The sequence below is a fragment of the Carcharhinus amblyrhynchos genome, chromosome 5 (assembly GCF_965287045.1).
Source record: "Carcharhinus amblyrhynchos chromosome 5, sCarAmb.v2.hapA, whole genome shotgun sequence".
NCBI classification, from domain to species: Eukaryota; Metazoa; Chordata; class Chondrichthyes; order Carcharhiniformes; family Carcharhinidae; genus Carcharhinus; species Carcharhinus amblyrhynchos.
In genome coordinates this window covers 62,190,243-62,212,757 of record NC_137328.1, presented here as the reverse complement: position 1 = coordinate 62,212,757, position 22,515 = coordinate 62,190,243, and the positions used below count along the sequence as shown (strand labels likewise).

At 40.9% G+C, this 22,515-nt stretch overlaps 1 protein-coding gene across 3 annotated transcripts in view; it reads left to right on the top strand.

Annotated features, from left to right (window-relative positions):
• Window positions 1-22,515, top strand: part of pcsk5b (proprotein convertase subtilisin/kexin type 5b) — a 338,718-nt gene that overhangs the window by 93,375 nt on the left and 222,828 nt on the right. For all 3 annotated transcript variants that reach the window (XM_080188893.1, XM_080188895.1, XM_080188894.1), the window contains exons 6-7: window positions 6,097-6,185; window positions 21,334-21,506. In XM_080188893.1, coding sequence (XP_080045019.1) covers window positions 6,097-6,185; window positions 21,334-21,506 — 262 coding nt within the window. The remainder of the gene's footprint in view (window positions 1-6,096; window positions 6,186-21,333; window positions 21,507-22,515) is intronic.

The window sequence follows — 22,515 nt, the reverse complement described above, 5'->3', positions numbered from 1 at the left end:
CAGCTATACAGCAAAGCATTCCTCTTTTCAAACATGTCTGCAATCTCACCCTTCTCTGGGTTGAAAAAATTCTCTTTTAAAGCTTTTTTCTTATTTACTTTTCTTGGCACTTTAATTGTTAATCCTGTGGCTTCTCCTAAGCCTTTTAATATTCAAAATATAAGGACCAATTATTTATTTTTCTTCTACTTAGGATCTTTTCTCATTCTCAATGAAACAAAATCCAGACTTATTGCCAATTTTATTTTTGTAATGCCCTAATTGTGTTAAGGGTTGAGAGTGTTAACAAAAAAAAGTGGTTTGCAAACACAGATTCAAACTAACAGCAGCAAAATTATCCAAAGAGCTCTGGCCTGTACAAAGTACAAACTGAAAGTAAAACAGCAGGCTGTTCTGCACCCCAATGCATCACCATCAAATCATGTGATCAGTTCTTGAAGCAATCTATAACTACTTAAATATATAACAGCAGTTAACTCTTGTTTCTTTGTTCCCAAAGTCAGCAAGACCTGTTGAATATTTCTCGCACTTTCTGTTTTTACCCAAGTCTTGGTGTCTTGCTTTAGTGAGTTGATCTCCGTAAGAATGGTAATATTTGTGCTACAATTTCTCTGTGGCCCTGTAGCAGGTAGGATCAGAACTCTGAGAGTTCTAATCTGTGTGTGTATCCATCCATGTTCATAATTCTTGTGACAAAGTGGAGCTGAAGTTGGGCGTCGATGCTCATCTTGCTTGAGCAGTCTGCTGACTCTTGCTGTTCACAAACGCATATGACAAATGAACAGTTTAAGAAATGGGAGGATGGCTATGGCCAAAGAAAAATAAATAATAGGTCCTTATATTTTGGCCATGGGTGGCATGGTAGCACAGTGGTTAGCACTGGTGCTTCACAGCTTCAGTGACCTGGGTTCAATTTTCGGCTCGGGTCACTGTCTGTGTGGAGTTTGCACGTTCTCCTTGTGTCTGCGTGGGTTTCCTCTGGGTGCTCCAGTTTCCTCTCACACTCTAAAGGTGTGCGGGTTAGGTTGGTTGGCCATGCTAAAATTGCTCCTCAGTGTCCAAAGATGCTGAGGTTAGAGGATTTAGCGGGTAATAGTATGTAGGGATATGGGGGTCGGGCCTGGGTGGGATTGTGGTCGGTGCAGACTCGATGGGCTGAAGGGCCTCTTTCTGCACTGTAGGGTTCTATGGCCAGAGTTGTTGGAATTGAAGACACCATAGAAGCACAGAATATGTTCCAAATAGAAACAATTCCTTGGAACAGCATGTGAGTCAATCACTTGACTTTAATTTAAATTATAGCATTGCTATGATTTATGTGCAATTTTTATATTGATTTGTGGAACATTCTTTTTAAATAGAATAATTTATCCTCAAGCACTGCAAAATGAAGGGTAAATTGTAAACAAGTTGTTCCATTTCTGTCACTGATATTTAGGTATATGCATTCTCCCACTTTCTCTTTTCCGATATCCTTTCTTTTCTCTGCTTCCAATGCTGCTTGGAAGGTTAATAAGGCCAATAGTGGCAACTAAATGATAGCTATCACAGAATCAAGCCTGGGTAATCGAGCATTGACCATACTGGTGCTACTGCCCTGGATGGTGGTCATTAATACATTGGACCTGACGTCATTCAGGATATCTTTGTGGATTTTGTGAACATACTTTGAATTAGCACACTTATAGATTCAGTACTTCTCTCAATTACCAGTTAGATGCGTGAAGCCAGCATCATGTTTGTCTGTAACTGAGCCATGCAAGTACTTGGGATTCAGTCCCAATCAATTTCCATGCCTGTCATGTATGGCACGACCATGATTTTTTTTTTAGATCCATTGATCTATATGAATAATAATTATTTGATAATCAAGAAATAAAACATTGTAGTTTCTTGGTGAACATTGGATCATTTTATCATATTTGCTGGTTTATGAGCAGGTCAAGCAGCATACTGAAGTTGTTCATTCCATGATCACTGTTCTCCTAGAATTCAGTGGTCAGGCCCAAATTAATTGGCCAGGATTTTTCACTAAAGGCACAATGAACAAATTGCAATTACATTGAGGTGAAATTGCATTCCAATGTTTTGTGAAGATCAATTAACATAGACCTGAACATAAAATCTAATTTGAATTAGCACAATGAAGCAGTGTAAGAATAAGAAATGGGCCATTTTCAACTTTTTAAACCCATTGAATTCTGCACTAGAGCTGACTAGTAGCTTCAATTGACTGCTGTTTGCTACAGGTTTATTCTTATTAACCCTGGATTACTGCAACCACGATTATACAAAGCCCCAGGTAGACCACATCCAGAGCAGTTTTGGGCGCTACACTTCAGGAAGACTTTGGAAGGATGTGCAGTAAAGTTTAATCAGAATGATACCTTGACTCCAAAGGTTAAGTCATAGGAAGAGATAACACAAACAAGGGCTGTATTTCCTGGAATTTAAAAAGGTTGATCAAAGTTTCAAAATTCAACGGGAACTGATAAGGTGATTGGCAAGATACTGGCTGAAGAGTCTAGAACTAGGGGGCATAGTCTAAAACTTAAAACTTAGAAACAGACCTTTTCAGAAGAAAACGCCTCTAAAGACAACAAGTGGTAGAAGTTTTAAACAGTTGTCTGCAAATGGCAATCACTAGATTAATTTAAAATTTAAAATCTTAGATCTGTAGATTTTTGTTCCTCAAAGGTATATTGGAATACAAAGCAATGGTTGGTACGTGGAGTTATGTCACAGATCAGCCCTGATCCTTTTGAATGGTGGGTGGAACAGACTTGAGAGTCCAGGTAGCCTCCTATATGCCTAAATGTACATCTGAGAATCTATGTGGCCTTCTTGATTGATCAGAATTGGTGCAAACTTCCTTTTCTGACCTAACCTGTATTGCTGTGATTGTGGACTAAATTGTGTGAGGAACTTGGATAAGCTTAAAGCAGATATTTGGATGTAATGACGTTATGGGCACAACTTGCATTTAATATTCTGACTTGTTTTGTGCTATTTGATTTTTGCTCAGATTAAGGGGTTGTCTGTCAGTCTTGTAGATACGCCATTGTATGGTTGGTCCCATAATCAAATCTCCCCTTAGTGATGCCACAACAGCTGACCAAAATTAAAGGAGTTTTGGATAGTGAGAAGATTGTTCAGCTGCAATTTCATTTTTAACGGCAATGTTTCAATGAAGCATTCTGTGTAAAATAAAAGCAAATTACTGTGGATGCTGGAATCTGAACCTGATAGAGAAAATGCTGGAAAATCTCAGTAAATCTGGCAGCATCTGTAGGAACAGGAAAGAGCTGATTCAAGTTCAGATGGCTGTTTGTCAAAGCATTCTATATTGGTTGCACCAGAGTCTTAATCAGTTTCTAGGAGTTGTATTTTGTTCTGGTCACAGTTTGAAAAATGGAAGCAGTCGCACCTCTAAAGGTCAGGAGGGTTTTCAGAACTGTTTTACCTTGTGTTGCTCTGAACTTGCTCAGTGAAGATTCCAACCATCTCAGCTGACAAAATTTGAACCTATTAAATTTGTGTATGTTGTGGCAACATGTTAACGTAGCCCACCCGCAGTGATATTGTTCATTGGATGTTGGATGCATGATGTATTGCAAAGAAAGGAGCATAATACCCTGCAGTGCAAAATCCATTCAACCACTGAGGTGCAGCTGTTTGTAATCACACCTCTCTTTTTAAGGTCATAAAATCTAATTGCTGTCAATAGGTACAAACTATTTGCGGTGATTCCTTTTGTGACCCTTCTCAGTCAGGTTTCCTATCTGTTCAGGTGTAATATCGTGTTATTCATGAAGGCCCGCCTTCTCACCCTTGCCCCTTGCCTGAGGTATAGTGATCCTCAGATTAAATCTCTGCCAGCCAGTGCTCCTCTTCAAAAGGGGAGAGCAGCTTATGATCATTTAGGACTGTGCTGACTTTACCTTTGACCTGGTGTTCAGTGAATATGAAACTGAAATAAGTTGGCAGTAAGCACACTGTGTACATTACACAGCAAATGTAGTAACTGAGCTGAGAAGCTTGTAATGTGTCAGAGGCTTCTGATGTTTTGTAAGGTATCTTTTGTTGCTGGGATTTTTGTCTGTACATGGTAACTGATGGGCAAAACACTAATATTTCTCCATTACAATTCAGAAAATCTGTAACAACGTCTATCTGCAGAGAGACAATTACATCAGCTGTCCAATGTAAGATTGCAGTGCAAGAATCAGAGATGATCGTTTATACGAAGGACAAAGTATGTTAAATATATCAAGGCCAATACATTAGTAATTTTAAAATAGTCTGATTAAAATGGGGGGTGAGGGGAAACTAGATGCAAGTCTGAGGCCACTATTTGTAGACGACAACATGACTAAACTGTAGTTTTCAAATTAAGGCACATAGATTTTGCCCTTCAAGCCTGACATTATTGACACAGAGTCCAAACCATTTACCTCAGCACTGCCTAACTCCTGGGCACGTTAACGATTGTGAAATGTAAGGTTAAGAACTTTGGTCCTGGGATCTGTACAACAGAGCTGGCAAAAGAGAAACTGGAAACATTGTTCTTCCCACTTAGGATTGAAATTGATTCTGACATAAACCTTCAACCGAGGAGTATTCCTTTTGGGAGCAGAGATACGCGTGGTATATGAATCTTCCAGGAGGTGCTGCTGCAATGATGGTGTGCAGTGGTGGCAGAGAAATGGAACAAATGTTTGAGAAAGTGGGACTAGGCAAATCCAAAAAGCTCACCATTACCACCACCTCAGGACAACTACGGATGGGCACTGTGGAGTGACCTTGATAAAAATGCATCAACATTGTGAATTTCTGAATCTTGATCATCTATTGGGCATGAATGCTACCATTGTTATATCTTGGTAGTTTGGAATGGCACAGTATGTTGCAGATCAGTCCACTGTATCAAGCTCCTGGAGACCTCAGATTTAAAAGTATAAATTCAGCTATTCTCAAAAACTCCTTACCAGAACAACATAGAGAAAGAAAAAGGCTTCTGAGAACATCTTAAAACAGACATTTTCTCTCAACCCCTCCACTACCTCTAAACTGTCTGACTGATTATTTGACATTCACTCCTTTCTAAGAGTAGAAATTTCTCCTATCTAAGTATTGGGAAAACCAAAACCATTGTCTTCAGTTCCTACCACAAATGTCATTTCCCTCACCATCAACTGCTTCCCTCTCTCTGGAAACCATCTGAGGCTGATCTATATCGTTACTGAGACTGCCTATTTCAATCTCTGTAATATTGCCTGACTCGATCTGTGCCTCCTTTAATCTGATAATTCAACCTTTATCAATGTTTTTATTGCTTCTAGACTTGTCTATTCCAATGCACTCTGAGTCAGCCCCTCACATTCTACCCTGCCTAAACTTGAGGTCATCAAAGTTTCTGCTGCTTTTGTCCTAAGTTGTAGTGGGTCTCATTTCCCTACCACGCCCGTGCTCACTGGTCTACTTTGCAATGCCTCAATTTTAAAGTTGTCATCTTTGTTTTCAAATCCTGCCATGGCCTCTCACCTCTTAACCTACAATTTCCTCCAGCCTCATTATAGTCCCAAGATATTGCACTCCTCCAATTCTGCTCTTAATCACTCCTCTATTGGTGACCATCCCTTTAGCTACCAAGGCCCTACGCTCTGAAATCCTCTTCCCATCTCCATCTCTTTTTCCTCCTTTAGGATATTCCTTAAAATCTGCTTTTTTGAGCAAATAGTTGGTCTTGGTAATCTGTCCTAATAGTTCCTTTTGTGGCACATAACAAAGTACTTAAAAAGGCATGTGGTATTCTCTGCTTTAAAAATACAGGCATACAGTAGAAAAGCAAGGAAGCACATATACCTCCATGTCTTTCTGTTCCTGTATCCCCTTTTAGAATTGTACTGTTTGGTTTATTTTGCCTTGCTACATTCTTCTTCCAAAATGTTCCTACTGCGCTCTCTGAATATATCAAGAAAAGCAATGGTTCTTGTTCTGAGCCCAGTGCATACCTTCCTAATTTGTCTGTACTGTTTGCATTTCACCATTTGGTTCCAGTGTGTAATGTGCCTTTTCTTCTATGTTCTTCCACAGGCACGGAACCCGATGTGCAGGGGAGGTGGCTGCTGTTGCAAACAATTCGCACTGTACAATAGGAGTTGCTTACAATGCCAAGATTGGAGGTTTGTGAAATGTTCTCATTCTAAAATGGAACCAATCATATGTGCAAAGAATGGCCTACGCTGCATGGCGAGCTGATATTTTGATTCACCTTTACTGCACTGTGCATTTTTCTGATGGGGATTTAAAGAAAAGCACAAATTTGATGAATGCAAGACAAAGAAAACAAGACAAATGGGTGGGGTATACTTTTTGTTCACCTTTTATTCCAGGATGATGCAATGAAAGCCATTTCTCTTTGCCAAGTGACAAGGCCATGATATACAAGTGGGTTTGAACAGTCTCCATTTTCTCCACAGTGGATTTGAATTCACAGTGAATTTCTTCTCTGTCCGCATAGTATTCTGCAACAATATGTCCTAGGACTAATAAGGAGCAGGTCATATTAGATTCGTTAGAAGTGAGCTTCAGTTAACAGCCTAATGGATGTATGAATGTTTAACTAAGATTGAAAGGGTGAAACGCAAAACGGCTATTAAAATGTTAGATTAAGCTTTGGTTGACACTAGTGGGATGCAATAATAAACTAGGCACATCTGATAATGGATAATACAACAGAAGATTAATGTAAGCTGTTTAAAAAGGAATGTAACATGATAGAGAAATAGTTTATACCCCCTAATTCTACTTACCAATAATAACCTTGGGCAACAAAAGAGGGAAGAGATAACAAAACTAAAAGAAAAGGCATACAAATATGCAAAATAAAACACAGATTCTGGTGAATGGGAAAGATATAAAGAGCAGCAAAGGGTGAAAAAGCAGACTTAAAGACATGCGAAAAGGGAGTATTAAAAATAAACCTCAAAATCAACACACAATCTTTTATGAATACATTAGGGAAGTAGGATGGTGTGAGGCAATGTGGACATCTTGAAAACTGATGGATGGTGATCAATGGAAATAAGGGAAGGATGGATGTGCTGATTAATTCACTTCATTATTTACAATTGGGGAATAGGTAAGCATGTCGGATTTCACAAGGAAACTATTATTAAATCAAGAAAAGGGCTGAAACACAATTAATGCAAGCAAGCTGACAGCTTTGAGGCAGCATGGCGGCACAGTGCCAGGAACCTGGGTTTGATTCCCGACTTGGGTCACTGTCTGTGTGGAGTTTGCGTTTTCTCCCTCTGTCTGCATGGATTTCCTCTGGGTGCTCGGGTTTTCTCCCACAGTCCAAAGGTGTGCTGGTTGGGTGCATTGGCCATGCTAAATTCTGCGTCAGTTTACCCGAATAGTGTAGTGATTAGGGGATTTTCACAGTACCTTTATTGCAGTTTGAATGTAAGACTATTTGTGAATAATAAATAAATTTTAAACCTTACTTTGAAAAGAATAATAGCATCAAAGAGTGACCAGTCCTTACAACCAAATAGTTTCCATCCTCGGGTTTTAAATATGCAGGGAGATTGCTGACACTCTGATTACAATTTTCCCAAATAAAAGTTCTGCGGGTGCTGTAAATAGAACCATAGAAAATTACAGCTCAGAAACAGGCCTTTTGGCCCTTCTTGTCTGTGCCAAACCATTTTTTGCCTAGTCCCACTGACCTGCATGTGAACCATATCCCTCCGCACCCCTCTCATCCATGAACCTGTTCAAGTTTTTCTTAGATGTTAAAAGTGACCCCGCATTTACCACTTTATCTGGCAGCTCACTCCACACTCCCACCACTCTCTGCTTGAAGAAGCCCCCCCTAATATTCCCTTTAAACTTTTTCTCCTTTCACCCTTAACCCATGCCCTTTGTTTTTTCTCTCCTCTAGCCTCAGTGGAAAAAGCCTGCTTGCATTCACTCTATCTATACCCATCAAAATCTTATACACCTCTATCAAACCTCCCCTCATTCTTCTACACTCCAGGGAATAAAGTCCTAACCTATCCAATCTCTCTAACTCAGCTTCTCAAGTCCCGGCAATATCCTTGTGAACCTTCTCTGCACTCTTTCAAACTTATTTACATCCTCCCTGTAACTAGGTGACCAAAACTGTACACAATACTCTGAATTTGGCCTCACCAATGCCTTATATAACCTTACCATAACACTCCAACTTTTATACTCGATACTCTGATTTATAAAGGCCCATATACCAACAGCACTCTTTATGACCCTATCCACCTGTGACGTCACTTTTAGGGAATTCTGTATCTGTATTCCCAGATCCCTCTGTTCAACTGCACTCTTCACAGTCCTACCATTTAGCATGTACATTCTACTCGGTTTGTCCTTCCAAAGTGCAATACCTCACACTTGTCTGTGTTAAATTCCATTTGCCATTTTTCAGCTCATTTTTCTAGTTGGTCCAAGTCCCTCTGCAAAACCTTCCTCACTGTCCACTACACCTCCAATCTTTGTATCATCAGCAAATTTGCCGATCCAATTTACCACATTCTCATCCAGATCATTGATATAGATGACAAACAACAAGGGACCCAACACCGATCCTTGCAGCACTCCACTAGTCACAGGCCTCCGCTCAGAGAAGCAATCCTCCACAACCACTCTCTGGCTTCTTCCACTGAGCCAGTGTCTAATCCAATTTACAACCTCCCCATCTATACCTAGTGACTGAACCTTCCTAACTAACCTCCCATGAGGGACCTTGTCAAAGGCCTTGCTGAAATCCAGATAGACAACATCCACCACCTTCCCTTCATCCACTTTCCTGGTGACCTCCTCGAAAAACTCTAAAAGGTTGGTCAAACATGACCTACCAAGCACAAAGCCATGTTGACTCTTCCTAATAAGTCCCTGTCTATCCAAATATTTGTAGATCCTATCCCTTATTACACCTTCCAATAACTTCCCAACCACCGACGTCAAACTTACTGGCCTGCAATTTCCTGGATTTCTTTTGGAACCTTTTTTTAAACAATGGAACGACATGAGCCACCCGCCAATCATCCGGCACCTCCCCTGTGAATATTGGCATTTTAAATATGTCTGCCAGGGCCCCTGCAAGTTCAACACTAGCCTCCCTCAAGGTCTGTGGGAATACCCTGTCCGGTCCCTGGGGATTTATCCACTCTGATTTGCCTCAAGACAGCCAGCACCACCTCCTCTTTAATCTGTAAAGGTTCCATGACCTCCCTACCTGTTTGCCCTATTTCCGTAGATTCCATGCCCTTTTCCTCAGTGAATACGGATACAAAAAACCCATTTAGTATCTCCCCCATCTCTTTTGGTTCCATACACAGTCTACCACTCGGGTCTTCAAGAGGACCAATTTTATCCCTCACTATCCTTTTGCTCCTAACAGACCTATAGAAGCTCTTTGGATTTTCCTTCACTCTGTCTGCTAAAACAACCTCATGCTTTCTTTTAGCCCTTCTGATTTCCCTCGTAAGTAGCTTCTTGCATTTTTTTATACTCGTCGAGCATCTGATCTGTCCCTTACTGCCTGTACATTTCATACAACAAGCTCTTCCTCTTAATCAGCGTTACAATCTCTCTCGAGAACCAAGGTTCCTTATCCCTATTTACTTTGCCTTTAATCCTGACAGGAACGTACAAACTCTGCACTCACAAAATTTCTCCTTTGAAGGCCTCCCACTTTCCATTTACATCCTTACCAGAGAACAGCCTGTGCCAATCCACATTTCCCAGATCCCTTCTCATTTCATCAAATTTGGCCTTTTTCCAGTTCAGAACTTTAACCCAAGGACCAGATCTGTCCTTATCTGTGATCAGGTTGAAATTAATGGCATTATGATCACTGGATCCAAAGTGTTCCCTCGCACTCACATCCATCACCTGCCCTAACTCATTTCCCAATAGGAGATCCAGTATCACATCCTCTCTAGTTGGCACCTCTATATACTGATGTAGAAAATTCTCCTGAACATATTTAACAATCTCTACTCTGTCTAAACCTTTAACAGTATGAGAGTCCCAATCTATATGTGGAAAATTAAAATCCCCTACTATCACAACTTTCTGTTTCTTGCAGTTGTCAGCTATCTCTCTGCTGATTTGCTCCTCCAATTCTCGCTCACTATTGGGTGGTCTATAATACAACCCCATTAATGTGGTCATACCTTTCCTGTTTCTCAGCTCCACCCATAGGGCCTCTAGACAAGCTCCCTAATTTCTCCTGCCTGAGTACCGCTGTAACATTTTCCCTGACCAACAATGCCACCCCCCCACCCCTTACATCCCTCTGCCTCTATCACACCTGAAACATCCACTCTGATTTGCCTCAAGACAGCCAGCGCCACCTCCTCTTTAATCTGTAACATTGGAACATTGAGCTGCCAGTCCTGCCCCTCCTGTAGTCAAGTTTCACTAATGTCATAAATCTGAAATCAAAACACACAACCCTGCAAAAACACAGCAGGTCTGGCAGCAAGTGTGCAGAGAGAAAGAGTTTAATAATTTGAGTTTGTCTGATTCTACAGATGTCAGTGATAGATTTTATATTGTGGAAGATGTGAAGCAGAACAGGAGGTCATAGATAAGTAGGAGCTCAGAAGAGATTTGACAAAGATGTCACGGAAACAAGACAAAAGGAATTGCTAATGATAGCGTTAAAGACTAACGAAGATGCTAAAAGTGGCAAAGTATGTTAATAGCAGGACAAGGAGCAATGCACTTTGTAAATAAAACGTAAGAACAAGTTACAGGCTAGCCCTGTAGGAGAGAGAGTTGGGGAGAAAAGAAAACCAAAAGATAAACTAGAGGACAGAGTTCATGGTCTGAATTGGTTGAACACAATGTTAAGCCGAGAGCGTTGTATAGTACCTAATTGGAAAGTGGGGTACAGCTCCTCCAATTAGCATTGGACTTCGCTGAACACTGCAGCAGGCCAAGGATGGAAATGTGAGCATGAATTGAATTGGCAAGCATCAGGAACTTTGGGCCATGCTTGCATTCGGAGTGAAGGTGTTCCTCAAAGCAGTCACCCAGTCTGTGTAGAGGAGACCACATTGGGAGCAGCAAATACAGTCAACCAAAGAACAAAGAAAATTACAGCACAGAAACAGGCCCTTCAGCCCTCCAAGCCCGCACCGACCATGCTGCCCGACTGAACTAAAACCCCTCCCCTTCCTAGGACCATATATCTCTATTCCCATCCTATTCATGTATTTGTCAAGATGTGCCTTAAAAGTCACTACCATATCTGCTTCCACTACCTCTCCCAGCAGCGAGTTCCAGGTACCCAGTACACTCTACGTAAAGAAATCTGTGTCGTACATCTCGTTTAAACATTGCCCCTTGTAACTTAAACCTGTGCTTGGTTTAGTAACTGTAGTAATTGACTCTTCCACCCTGGAAAAAAGCTTCTGACTATCCACTCTGTCCATGCTTCTCATAATCTTGTAGACATCTATCAGGTCGCCCCTCAACCTCTGTTGTTTCAGTGAGAACAAACCAAGTTTCTCTATCCTCTCCTTATAGCTAATGCCCTCCAGACCAGGCAACGTCCCAGTAAATCTTTTCTGTACCCTCTCCAAAGCCTCCACATCCTTCTGGTAGTGTGGCAACCAGAATTGAACACTATATTCCAAGTACGGCCTAACCAAGGTTCTATAAAGCTACAACATGACTTGTCAATTTTTAAACTGTGTCCCGGCTAATGAAGGCAAGCATACCGTATGCCTTCTTGACTACCTTCTTTACCTGCATTGCCACTTTCGGTGATCTATGTCCCTGTATACCCAGATCCCTTTGCCTATCCATACTCTTGGGGGTTCTGCCAATTACTGTCTATTTCATATCTGTATTAGACATTCCAAAATGCATTACCCCACATTTGTCCAGATTAAACTCCATCTGCCATCTCTCCATCCAAGACTCCAACTGATCTATATTCTGCTGTATCCTCTGGTCCTCATCACTATCCGCAAATCCACCAACCTTTGTGTCGTCCGCAAACAAACTCATCAAACCAGTTATATTTTCCTCCAAACTATTTATAGAAATTACAAACAGCAAAGGTCTCAGCACCGATCCCTGAGGAACACCATTTGTCACAGCCCTCCATTCAGAAACACACCCTTCCAATGCTACTCTCTGCCTTCTTTGACTCAGCCAGTTTTGTATCCACCTTGCTAGCTCACCTCTGACCCCATGCAATTTCACCTTCCGCACCAGTCTGCTATGAGGGACCTTGTCAAAGACCTTACTAAAGTCCATGTAGACAACATCCACTGCCCTACCCTCATCAGTCATCTTCGTCACTTCCTCAAAGACACGACCTCCCCCTCACAAAACCATGTTGCGTCTCACTAATACATCCACTTATTTCCAAGTGGGAATAAATCCTGTCTCAAAGAATCCTCTTCAATAATTTCCCAACCACTGATGTTAAGCTCACTGGCCTGTAATTACCTGGATCATTCTTGCTACCCTTCTTAAACAAATTGAAAGAAGTGTAAATGAATCACACTGTTTCACCTGAAAGGAGCTTTTAGAGCCTCGAACGGTGAGAAGGGAGGAAGTAAAGGGACAGGTGTTATATCTGCAATCGCATGAGGAGGGGTAGAGTTGTTGGGGGTGACGGAGGAATGTCCAAGGTGTCACGGGAGGAACAATTCACATGGAATGCTGTCCTGTGAGGTGAGGGGGAGATGTTTGCTGGTGGATCATGCTGCGGTTGTTGGAATGGTGGAGAGTAAGCCTTTAAATGTGGAGACTGGTGGGTAAAAGTGAGGACACTGAAAACATAATTATGGCTTTGGGAGGGAGGGATATAGGCAGAGGAATGGGAGATGGGATGAGGGCAGAAATGTGGGAGATGGGGTTGAACACAGTTGAGGGCCCTGTTGACCGTTGTGGGATGATGGAACCAGAGCTCGGAAGAAAGGGGGAAAGGAACAGCATGTCAGAAGTGCTGTTCTAAAAAGTACCATCATCGGAATGGAGGTGAAGAAACTGGAAGAATGGATGGAGTCCTTACAAGAAGCAGGGTGTAAGGGGGTATAGGTAACTGGGAAAGTCAGTGGGTTTGTAATGAATTTGTACAATCTATCACCAGAAATCACCATTTTCCCTAGTAATGATGTCAGTGCCCCATGAACTGAAATTCATTTCTCCCACACCAGTCTTCATCCATTTCTCTAATCTTATTTGTCCTATATCTATTCGCATCTAGCTCAGATAATAATCCAAAGGCTATTACTTGGGAGGTCCTGCTTCTTAATTTGGTACCTAGCTTCTCATATAGACTATACAGATCATCTTGTCTTGCCTGTTGTCATCCTGCTTTGATACCTACATGGAGTATGAAACTGGATCCTCCTCCTCCCACTGCAAATTCCTTTCGAGCCTGAGAAAATGCTGCAAACTCTGGGGCCAGGCAGGTAACATTGCCTTCAGGACTCTAACCCCCTCAATATACTGTCCCCTAATGCCACTCCTCCCCCCACACTTGAATGGTTTGCTGTACCATGGTGCCATGGCCAGCCTACTCATCCACCTTGCAGACCTCACTTCTGTCCACGCAGGTTGTGAGCATCTCAAACCAGTTTGACAATTGAAAGTCTTGAGTTCTGCCACTGCTGTCAGCTAAGTCCCTTTAACTGCCTCATGCATGGTCACATTCTCTCGTCCTTCACCACTGACCAAAAACAGACGATCCTATTCTAAGAGGTATGGTTGTCTTCTGGAGCAAACTGTCGAGCTATTTCTGCCCCTCCCTTATGTTGCGCTATGCCTGTGGTTCAACTACGAGGTAATAATCCTGATCTGGAATCCTGCTAGCTGCTAATATTTTCTGCAAATGTATTTGCTGTGCATCGTTTGGCATCCAAAACTCCCACGTGCCACAGCTGTGGCATAACAACCTGCCCTGCCATTATTGCTCTTGTTATTTAGTAAATGTAATTTAATTACTCAATTAGCTTGAAATAATTCACTTGTGTACCACGCCTCTTTTTCCGTGCACTGAATTCCCAAGTGAGCCTTATTTTTACTCCTGCCTCCATCTCACTCGTGACTCGTACACCCTGACACACACTTGTAATGAGGATGATTGACACACAACATGAGCAGATATTTAGCATGTTGACCAGCAAAGAACACATTGGCACAGTGGTACCAAGAGAACCTTTTGCCACTGTCCATATTATATTCCCACAGGTGCAGAGTCAGCATAATCTACATGCAAACCTGGATACCAGTGCAGGTGCAAACATCCCTCCACTGCATATACCTGTTGTGACCAGTTCATTCCTGCTGAGATGATGATCAGCTCCCATTTTCTCTACAGAAGATGGCAGTTAGTTTCTGTATGGCTTTTGTGCTCCTTGTTTGGAAATGGGGTGTGATTCCATTGTCTATCTGTTACCAGTAATTCGGTCAGTGACTGAATTTACATCCTTAGCCACCTTTTGGCTTGTGTGTGCGTTTTTAAAACCACAGGTCTTATTTAAGAGTTCAGTTTGTCCGTAAGTAATTTGGGGTTTCCTCCATCATCATGACAATGGAAATGCACATATCCACAGAAGTGGCAAGCGATGGTTCAATCAATTGCTGCCAAACTCGCAACAGCTCTGAGATTCTGTCATTGTGATTCATTACACATTATCCCAGATCCAATCAAATGGCTGAACATATGGTTCGAACTGCAAGATCCTTGATCGTGAAATAATGTTAAATAAAACATTATCTACACATGGTCATGTTACATCTTAGAGTGACACCACTCAATGCGGTCCTTCTCTTATCTTTGAATTACTAGCTGACAGACAAGTTTGGACAATCTTCCCCATTAATCATTCATCAATACTCACAGGAGTGTGAGATGCGTTAACTGAAAAGCAGGGAAGATGAAGGTGACCAGCATGCGGGTGATGAATTAACTCCCCCCGAACATTAGACAAAATGTTCCTTCAACATTCAACTGATGGCAGATGGAATCCAGCAGAAATCGTCAGCATATGCCCAGAATCAAGATCATGTCAAGTACAAACGCCAAATGACACGACAGTTTGATGAAACTGATGCCAAATTAGAGCACTATCACAACCAAAAATACAGAGTAACTCCAATACAACAAGAATGTAGGCTAAGACACAACACAAACTTAGCGCCACGAACCAGCATTCTGGAAATGTACAGTAGCCTTCACGGTGACCAAGTCTGGATGGATAAACTAAATTGCCAATACCTTCCAGTGACTTGTAAATTTATTGCTCTATGATAAGCTGCATTCAGACAAAATGTTATTTTACTTTGCCATATAAATAGTTTGATTTGTTAAAGGTAAATCTTTGGGGGAGGAAAAAGGGATGTCATGATGAGATGTACATGTGCCTTTAAAGGACTGACTTAAACTGCTGCCAATCACCGCCACCTTGACAGGTTATGATATACGTACATCTAGATGCTGTACCATATAATAAATATACCTTAATCTGCACTAGGGAAACCTTTTATTATTGTAATCACTTCAATTAGATCACTGATCAATTTTCTAAACTCAAATTAGTGAAACCGAAGTTGTACAGTAAAGCCTTGGATGACTTTCAATTCTGCTGAAATGTGGTGCCCAGACTGAATGCAATATTCCAGATGGGAGCTGCCCAAGACTTTGAAGCACCACTTTCTTCCCTTTAGGTAAAGAACGGAACTCCGGGTTTGCATTTTCAGTTAATAGCAGCTGGCTATCTGGTAGGTTTTGGCAACAAAATGTTCCTGTTCTTCCAATCTGCTGCATGCTGCCAATTATGCAGAAACATAATGATGCAGACCACCTGATAAAGTACTTAGATGTGAGAGCTCACCCTGTTGTCTCGGTCACTGATCTAGTATTTTGGAATTGTTGCTTATGGCTTCTTTTTTAACCGAAATATGGATGCACCTGATTGTGTGTCCTGCATCAACATACCAGGTTGGCAGGATCAGAAATTTTATCCACTAAAGTCAAGTTTACGCTGATGTTGCCAGGATATTCTTGGGGCTTTATCATTAAAGAAATCTTCAGTGTTACTTGACTACAGCTGCACAATCCGCTCAAGTTCTAAATGTGCAGACAAGATATTGGTCTGGTGTTGGAAGATTTAGGAAGATTTTTTTCTTAATTTCATGCTGGTGTATTTTTCTTTTGCTGCTAAATTCAAACAACCGTATATTTAACTACTAACTGCATTGTGCAATGCATCAGAAATGCAAAGCTAGTGTCTGGCCCCACTTTCTCTGTATTCTTAAAGTCAAGCTTGACAGTCATTTTAAACGGCCTGAATTTAAAGCATCTGGTGGTATAAATATATGTTCCCCATTGTGTGCTATGTAAGGTAGAATCTGAATCGGATTGTGATGAAATTTACGTTGATGCCAGATAGATGCAAAATCAGAATTAAAACTGGAAAATCTTCGGCCTGGCAGCATCTGTGGAGACAGAAAAAACAGAGTTAATGTGTCAACTCCACATGACTCTTCCTCCGAGCTTAGAACATAGAGCACTACAGCACAAACAGGCCCTTCAGCCCACATGTTGAGCCGATCATATCCATACTTACCAGGCCTATCTATACCTCTCAATCCCATTAAATCCCATGTACTTATCCAGAAGTCTCTTAAAATACCCCAACGAGTTCACCTCTACCACCACCGGCAGCCAATTCCACTCACTCACCACTCTGAGTGGGAAACTTACCCCTGATATCCCATCTGTACCCGCTCCCCAGCACCTTAAACTTGTGTCCTATCGAGCTTATCTGAGGATGTCTGAGCAAAATCAGATTGGAACTGATTCTAGCTTTTGGTTAAGTTGGAAAGGTTATTCTGCACCTAAGATCTGAAATTTGTTCATTCACAATTTTCTTATTAAATATGAAATATAACCAGGACGTTTTTTTACTTCACATTAATCAACACAGAAACAACAATTTTATCTCAACAAACGGCATGGGCAGCATGGACAAGTTGGGCTGACAGGCCTGTTTGCATGCTGTAAACCTCTATGACTCTAGTTGAGCACAATAGCTGATTTAGATCACTGTACAACCCTAAATATTGTTATGTGACTCAACAATAAACTTGCTGCTAGTAAAATTGCATTAGGACGATTTGGGTGAAATGATTAACCACCCCTCTGGTTTAAATTCACTTTGGCGCAAGAGAGTAAAATGCTATTTGTGAGTTAGCAGAGATATTTTTAATTTAATGGGACACTTATAGCTCTATGATACAAAACAGTTTCCTCGTCAAACTGTTTAATCCCCTGTAGGCCTTTTGTTCGAAAGAACACATATGTCTTAACAGGATTGAGCTCATCTGTTCTGCCTTTCTTGTTACACTTCCCACTGCCCAATGGCTGAATAGATTGTCAACATGCACTAGAACTCCTTGAGTGGGATCTTGCAGGGCTGTTGGCACCCACGGAAATTATTTCCCAAAATTCCAAGGTTTTGAGACTAGGCAATTGGAAGGAGGGTAAGATAATACTGGATAAAGGGGATTAAAGACCTGTTGGTAAATGAGCAAATGGTGTGAAGATATGTATATGTTGCAATGCAATGGTGATCATTCTCACTCAAGATAGCCAACTACGAATATCTTGGGTTTTAAAATAAAGTTATTCACTATTATCCAAACAACTGCCTTTGGGTGAGGCATTGAGATAAAGATGTAAAGGTTTCTTGGGCAGCTGGTGACAAAATTCATATTTGGCGAGTTAATGATGTTTCGAGTTCCTCCTTTTATATGCTGTGATCACATTTTTTAGAAATTCTTTTAATGACTTCATTAAATTTCCATGAGAACACTTTTATCCTTCACTGCTTGGTGAATTGAGGGACAATTTGAAAAGGAAGTTGCATGAGATTTTGTTTTGTGCTGACCCTGACCGGAATAGAATTTCCTTCATTATTTTTCAGCTGCCTGCTGCATTCAGCAACAGTTGATTTCTGAATTGTTTGTGTGGCTCAGTGGGAATATTCTTGCATACGAGCTTGAGGTTGTGAGTTGTGAACATACCCCTCACGAGTGGAACAATATCACTATTCCTTCACTGTCGCTAGGTCAAAATCCTGGACCGCCTTTCCTAAGAGCGCTGTGGGTGTACTCGTACCACATGTAGTGGTAATGCCAGTGGTGATACAATTCCACTTAGAGGAATTGTATCAACCCACTGGGCTAGTACAAAAACAGAAGATGCTGGAAAAGCTCTCAGCAGGTCTAACAGTGTCTGTAGAGAGAGAATTGAGTCAACGTTTTGAGTGTGGATGACCCTTCATCAGAGCCCTTTGGGCTAGTAATCCAGAAACCAAGGCTAATACTTTTGGGATGAGGCTTCAATTCCCGACATGGCAACTGGCGAAATTTAAATTCAATTAATAATCTGGAATTGAAAAGCTAATTTCAGTTATGGTGTCTGTGAAATCATTGTTGATTGTCATTTAAACCCATCTAGCTCACTAATGTCCTTTAGGGAAGGAAATCTGCTGTCAGCTACAACTCTCACCAACTTTTACAGATGCACCATAGAAAGCATTCTTTCTGGCTGTATCACAGCTCGATATGGCTCCTGCTCTGCCCACGACTGTAAGAAACTACAAAAGGTCGTAAACGTAGCCAATCCATCTCGCAAATCAGCGTCCCATCCACTGACTCGGCAAAACAGCCAGCATAATTAAGGACCCCACGCACCCTGGGCGTTCTCTCTTCCACTCTTCCTTTGGGAAAAAGATACAGAAGTCTGAGGTCACATACCAACCGACTCAATAACGGCTTCTTCCCTGCTGCTGTCAGACTTTTGAATGGACTACCTTGCATTAACTTGATCTTTCTCTACACCTTAGCTATGACTGTAATACTAGATTCTGCACTCTCTCCTTTCCTTCTGCATGCTTTGTCTATAGAGCATGCAATAAACAATACTTTTCACTATGTTTATACATGTGACAATAATAAATCAAATCAAAGTGTATCTTTTGATTGAGACACATTGAAACCTAACCCACTGTCTTGGATGGACATAAAAAAAATCTGAGGAAGAATGAGGGGGAAATCCATGGTGTCCTGGCCAATATCTAACCCTCAATCACCATTACTAAAAACAGATTGGTCTAGAGCTTGCATGCTAAACGGCTTTAGGAACAGATGTTGAAAATTTTGCAACTTAAGGGCTGAACCCCAGTTTGATCCCCTCTTTGCAAGATTGGTTTGTTCTGAGGCAACCAGTGGATGTAGACAGAAAAATTAGGTGTATATCCTGTCTCATGGCAAGATTTCAAAATACACCTAACTGAATAGTGTTCAGCAGTGTAGGGAGTATAGTGACTGAGGCGTCTACTATAAGATTTGAAGGATCTGCCAAAGATAACCCGAGAATATATGGAATACAAGCCTTGTGTAATACATCCTCTACACCAGGAATTTTTGCCCCCACGCATGAATGCTATGATCATTTGATTAAGTAAACCGCCAGTAATTGAGTTTGGCCATGCAGCTGTAAGAAGGATCACAGCTGTAACATGTTGCTGCACCCTCACCAGAGCCTCTATCTGGGGCTCAGCATGAGCAGGCAATTTCATAAGTAAAATAAATAAATACATGCTTAATTGTATAGTTTATAATACAGCAAAGATGCTTGTATTACAGAGATGTGTGGAATTTTTATTAGATGGTGTGAGAGGGAAGAAAAGTGGTTGAGGGTATGTTCTGTAGAAGGTATTTAAATGTAAAGGAAAGCTTGTGAAAGATGCACAAATACCTGCAGGGCAGGAACGATTCATGCATCAAATCTTTAGTGGATTTAAAATTTAGGATGGCATGTGTTCTAAAGACATTCTCCTGAATTGCTCAAGTAGGGTGAGTTAACCAGTATTCTTACCAAATGTTCAGTAGTGACGAACACTACAGGTTGCAATATGTTCAAGTTTTCAATGAGCTCCCAGGTACCTGAAGACACCAGCTTATTACTCAAACTGTTATCAAGCAGTAAAGGTATCTATCTTTCCTGCAAAATTGAGTGGGCCAGTTAAAGACTCCATAATTTTGTCCTGCTGGTGAAGTGAACTAAATCCGCAGTGTGCCATTATTTAATAACTTGATCACTGCCCGGTGATAAAGCTTTGTTTTTTTTTGGGTTATGTTGTGTTGAGATGGCAAAGTGGTATAGAGTGGAACAATCTTATGCATGTTGAATGACTTCATGAGTGTTAAAATTCCAGCTTCATCTGAGAAGGTTTGGTTTCACATAAATAGGAATTCAAAGAAAACTCGAGCTATCTCCCAGTCTGCCTAGTATAAATAATGTTTGAATACTATAGGCACTGAGCAGATAATTGAACAGAGTAGGTAAGGTTAAACATTTTGTGTGAACCTGACTTTGAATTTTCCTGTGTAATTTTAAAGCCTGATATGATGTGTGCAATAATTTCTCAACTTTTAATGGAATTATTTGATGTAGCATCCTTTGTTTCAAGAGAGGTGTTAACTTTTTTAAAATGGCTTCACTGAAATAGTGCAGGAAGATATTTCACGCAAATGTGCTGCTATCCCAGGGAACGCCTGTAATTGTCGTTTCTGAGATCTCCACATTATGGATTGTATTTACTTCCCCAACTTTCTAAAAAAAAATGACTTCGGATCCTGCCCAACTTTATTTAACTGAGCCTATTTATTCAATCCTCACCAATTTGGCATTGGGGAGGAATCTTGTGCTTCAGATCATGTTGTTCTACCTCTGGATTAGTCCCCTCATGGAGTTGAAATTTTTGATATTTTTTACCCCTTCTATACTTCATTCCTCAGCCAGCAAAAGCATGCAGTGCAAAACACCTGACCACTAGCCAGCCATACTGGATGAAGGTATCATTGGATATACATTTGAAATATTAAACACCCCTATACCCTGCATTCACCCTGGCTGAAGTGTTGAACTTCCCTCTTTTTCTTCATGGAATGGTTTCAGATGGAGTTATTTCAGGTCATGTTAGGATGGCTTAATGGAGAACAAGAGGTAACCTCAGTTGGCAGGTATCCCTGAAGAAGGGGAAAAAATTGATTTACTATGAATAAGTAACATTTAATGTACGTTTTTTAGTATATAATTATAGAGCAATTTGAATCAAAATACTCTGTCCTGACGTTCCTTCCTCTAGATATTCTTCCTGTTTTTAATCATTATTGTACAATTTATGAAAATACATTAGATGCATGCAATTTGTTAAGGTTATCTTTAACCTGTTATTTTATTAGGTGTTCGGATGCTGGATGGTGACGTTACAGATATGGTGGAAGCAAAGTCTCTCAGTTTGAATCCTCAGCACATTGACATCTACAGTGCCAGCTGGGGACCAGATGATGATGGAAAAACTGTGGACGGGCCAGCATCCCTTGCAATACGGGCCTTTGAGAATGGCATCAGACAAGTAAGCCTGCAGAACTTATGTGGAATTGTTTGGCTGCTTGTCTAGCTTGCAGTATCTCTTTATTTTTAAATCCTCCTCCTCTCCCATCTCAAGAATGTTATGGCTATGTGGTGAGGCCTGGCATGAGGCCAGGCGTTTGATGGACATTAATGATCAGATGCTGTATGGTTGAACTGCTGGGGTGCGCTCAGCGTGGTGCCCCTCACATTTTATCACCTAGTTTCATCTTTTTTGCTTGGCTGATTTTACTGGCTTTCAAGGTAGATTCAGTTTATAAGTGGCAGAGACTTGTTCTCACAGCCAGGGGACTGGAAAGGGGAGGTGGCTCTGGAATTTTCTCATTTTCATTCCAAAACAGTTTGCTTGTTCCTATAGCTTTTTTTAATGTGAGGAGGTGTGGTTGGCCCATAAAGCTCTGTAAACTGTTCAAATGCAACTGACGATTTAATCCTTTTTCATGAGCACTTCATTGTGTTAGTGCACTGTGAACAGTAGGAGTTTTGAATGAAATTTAAGCTTAGGATGTGGGTTCACACCCAAGATTTCTCTATGTAGTGAATATTCATTCTCAGCTAGATCTTTGAGTTGGGGGGTGGTTGTGGTGGTACAAAGCAAAACTACCCACAGAACTTTCCCATGGGAAAGAAAATTATTGTTGATCAATCTGTACTGCTTTTGTAAACCTCAGAAGCTGATTTATAGATTAAGACAGTAAAATTATTGTTTATACATTAGTGGATCATCAGTTGGGCATGTTAAATTGAACTAACCTTAATCATTGACAAATTGTTTTGCATTGTCAGGATTGATAGCATAGTGGTTATGTTTCTGGGTTAATAATCCAGAGGCCTGTACTAATGCTTTGGAACCATAACTTCAAATCCACCACCGCAGCTGGTAAAATTTAAATTCAACTAATTAATAAAACCTATAATTAAAAAGCTATTTTCTGTAATAGTGACCATGAAGCTACGGGATTGTTTGAAACAGCTTATTTTTAAAGATTTTT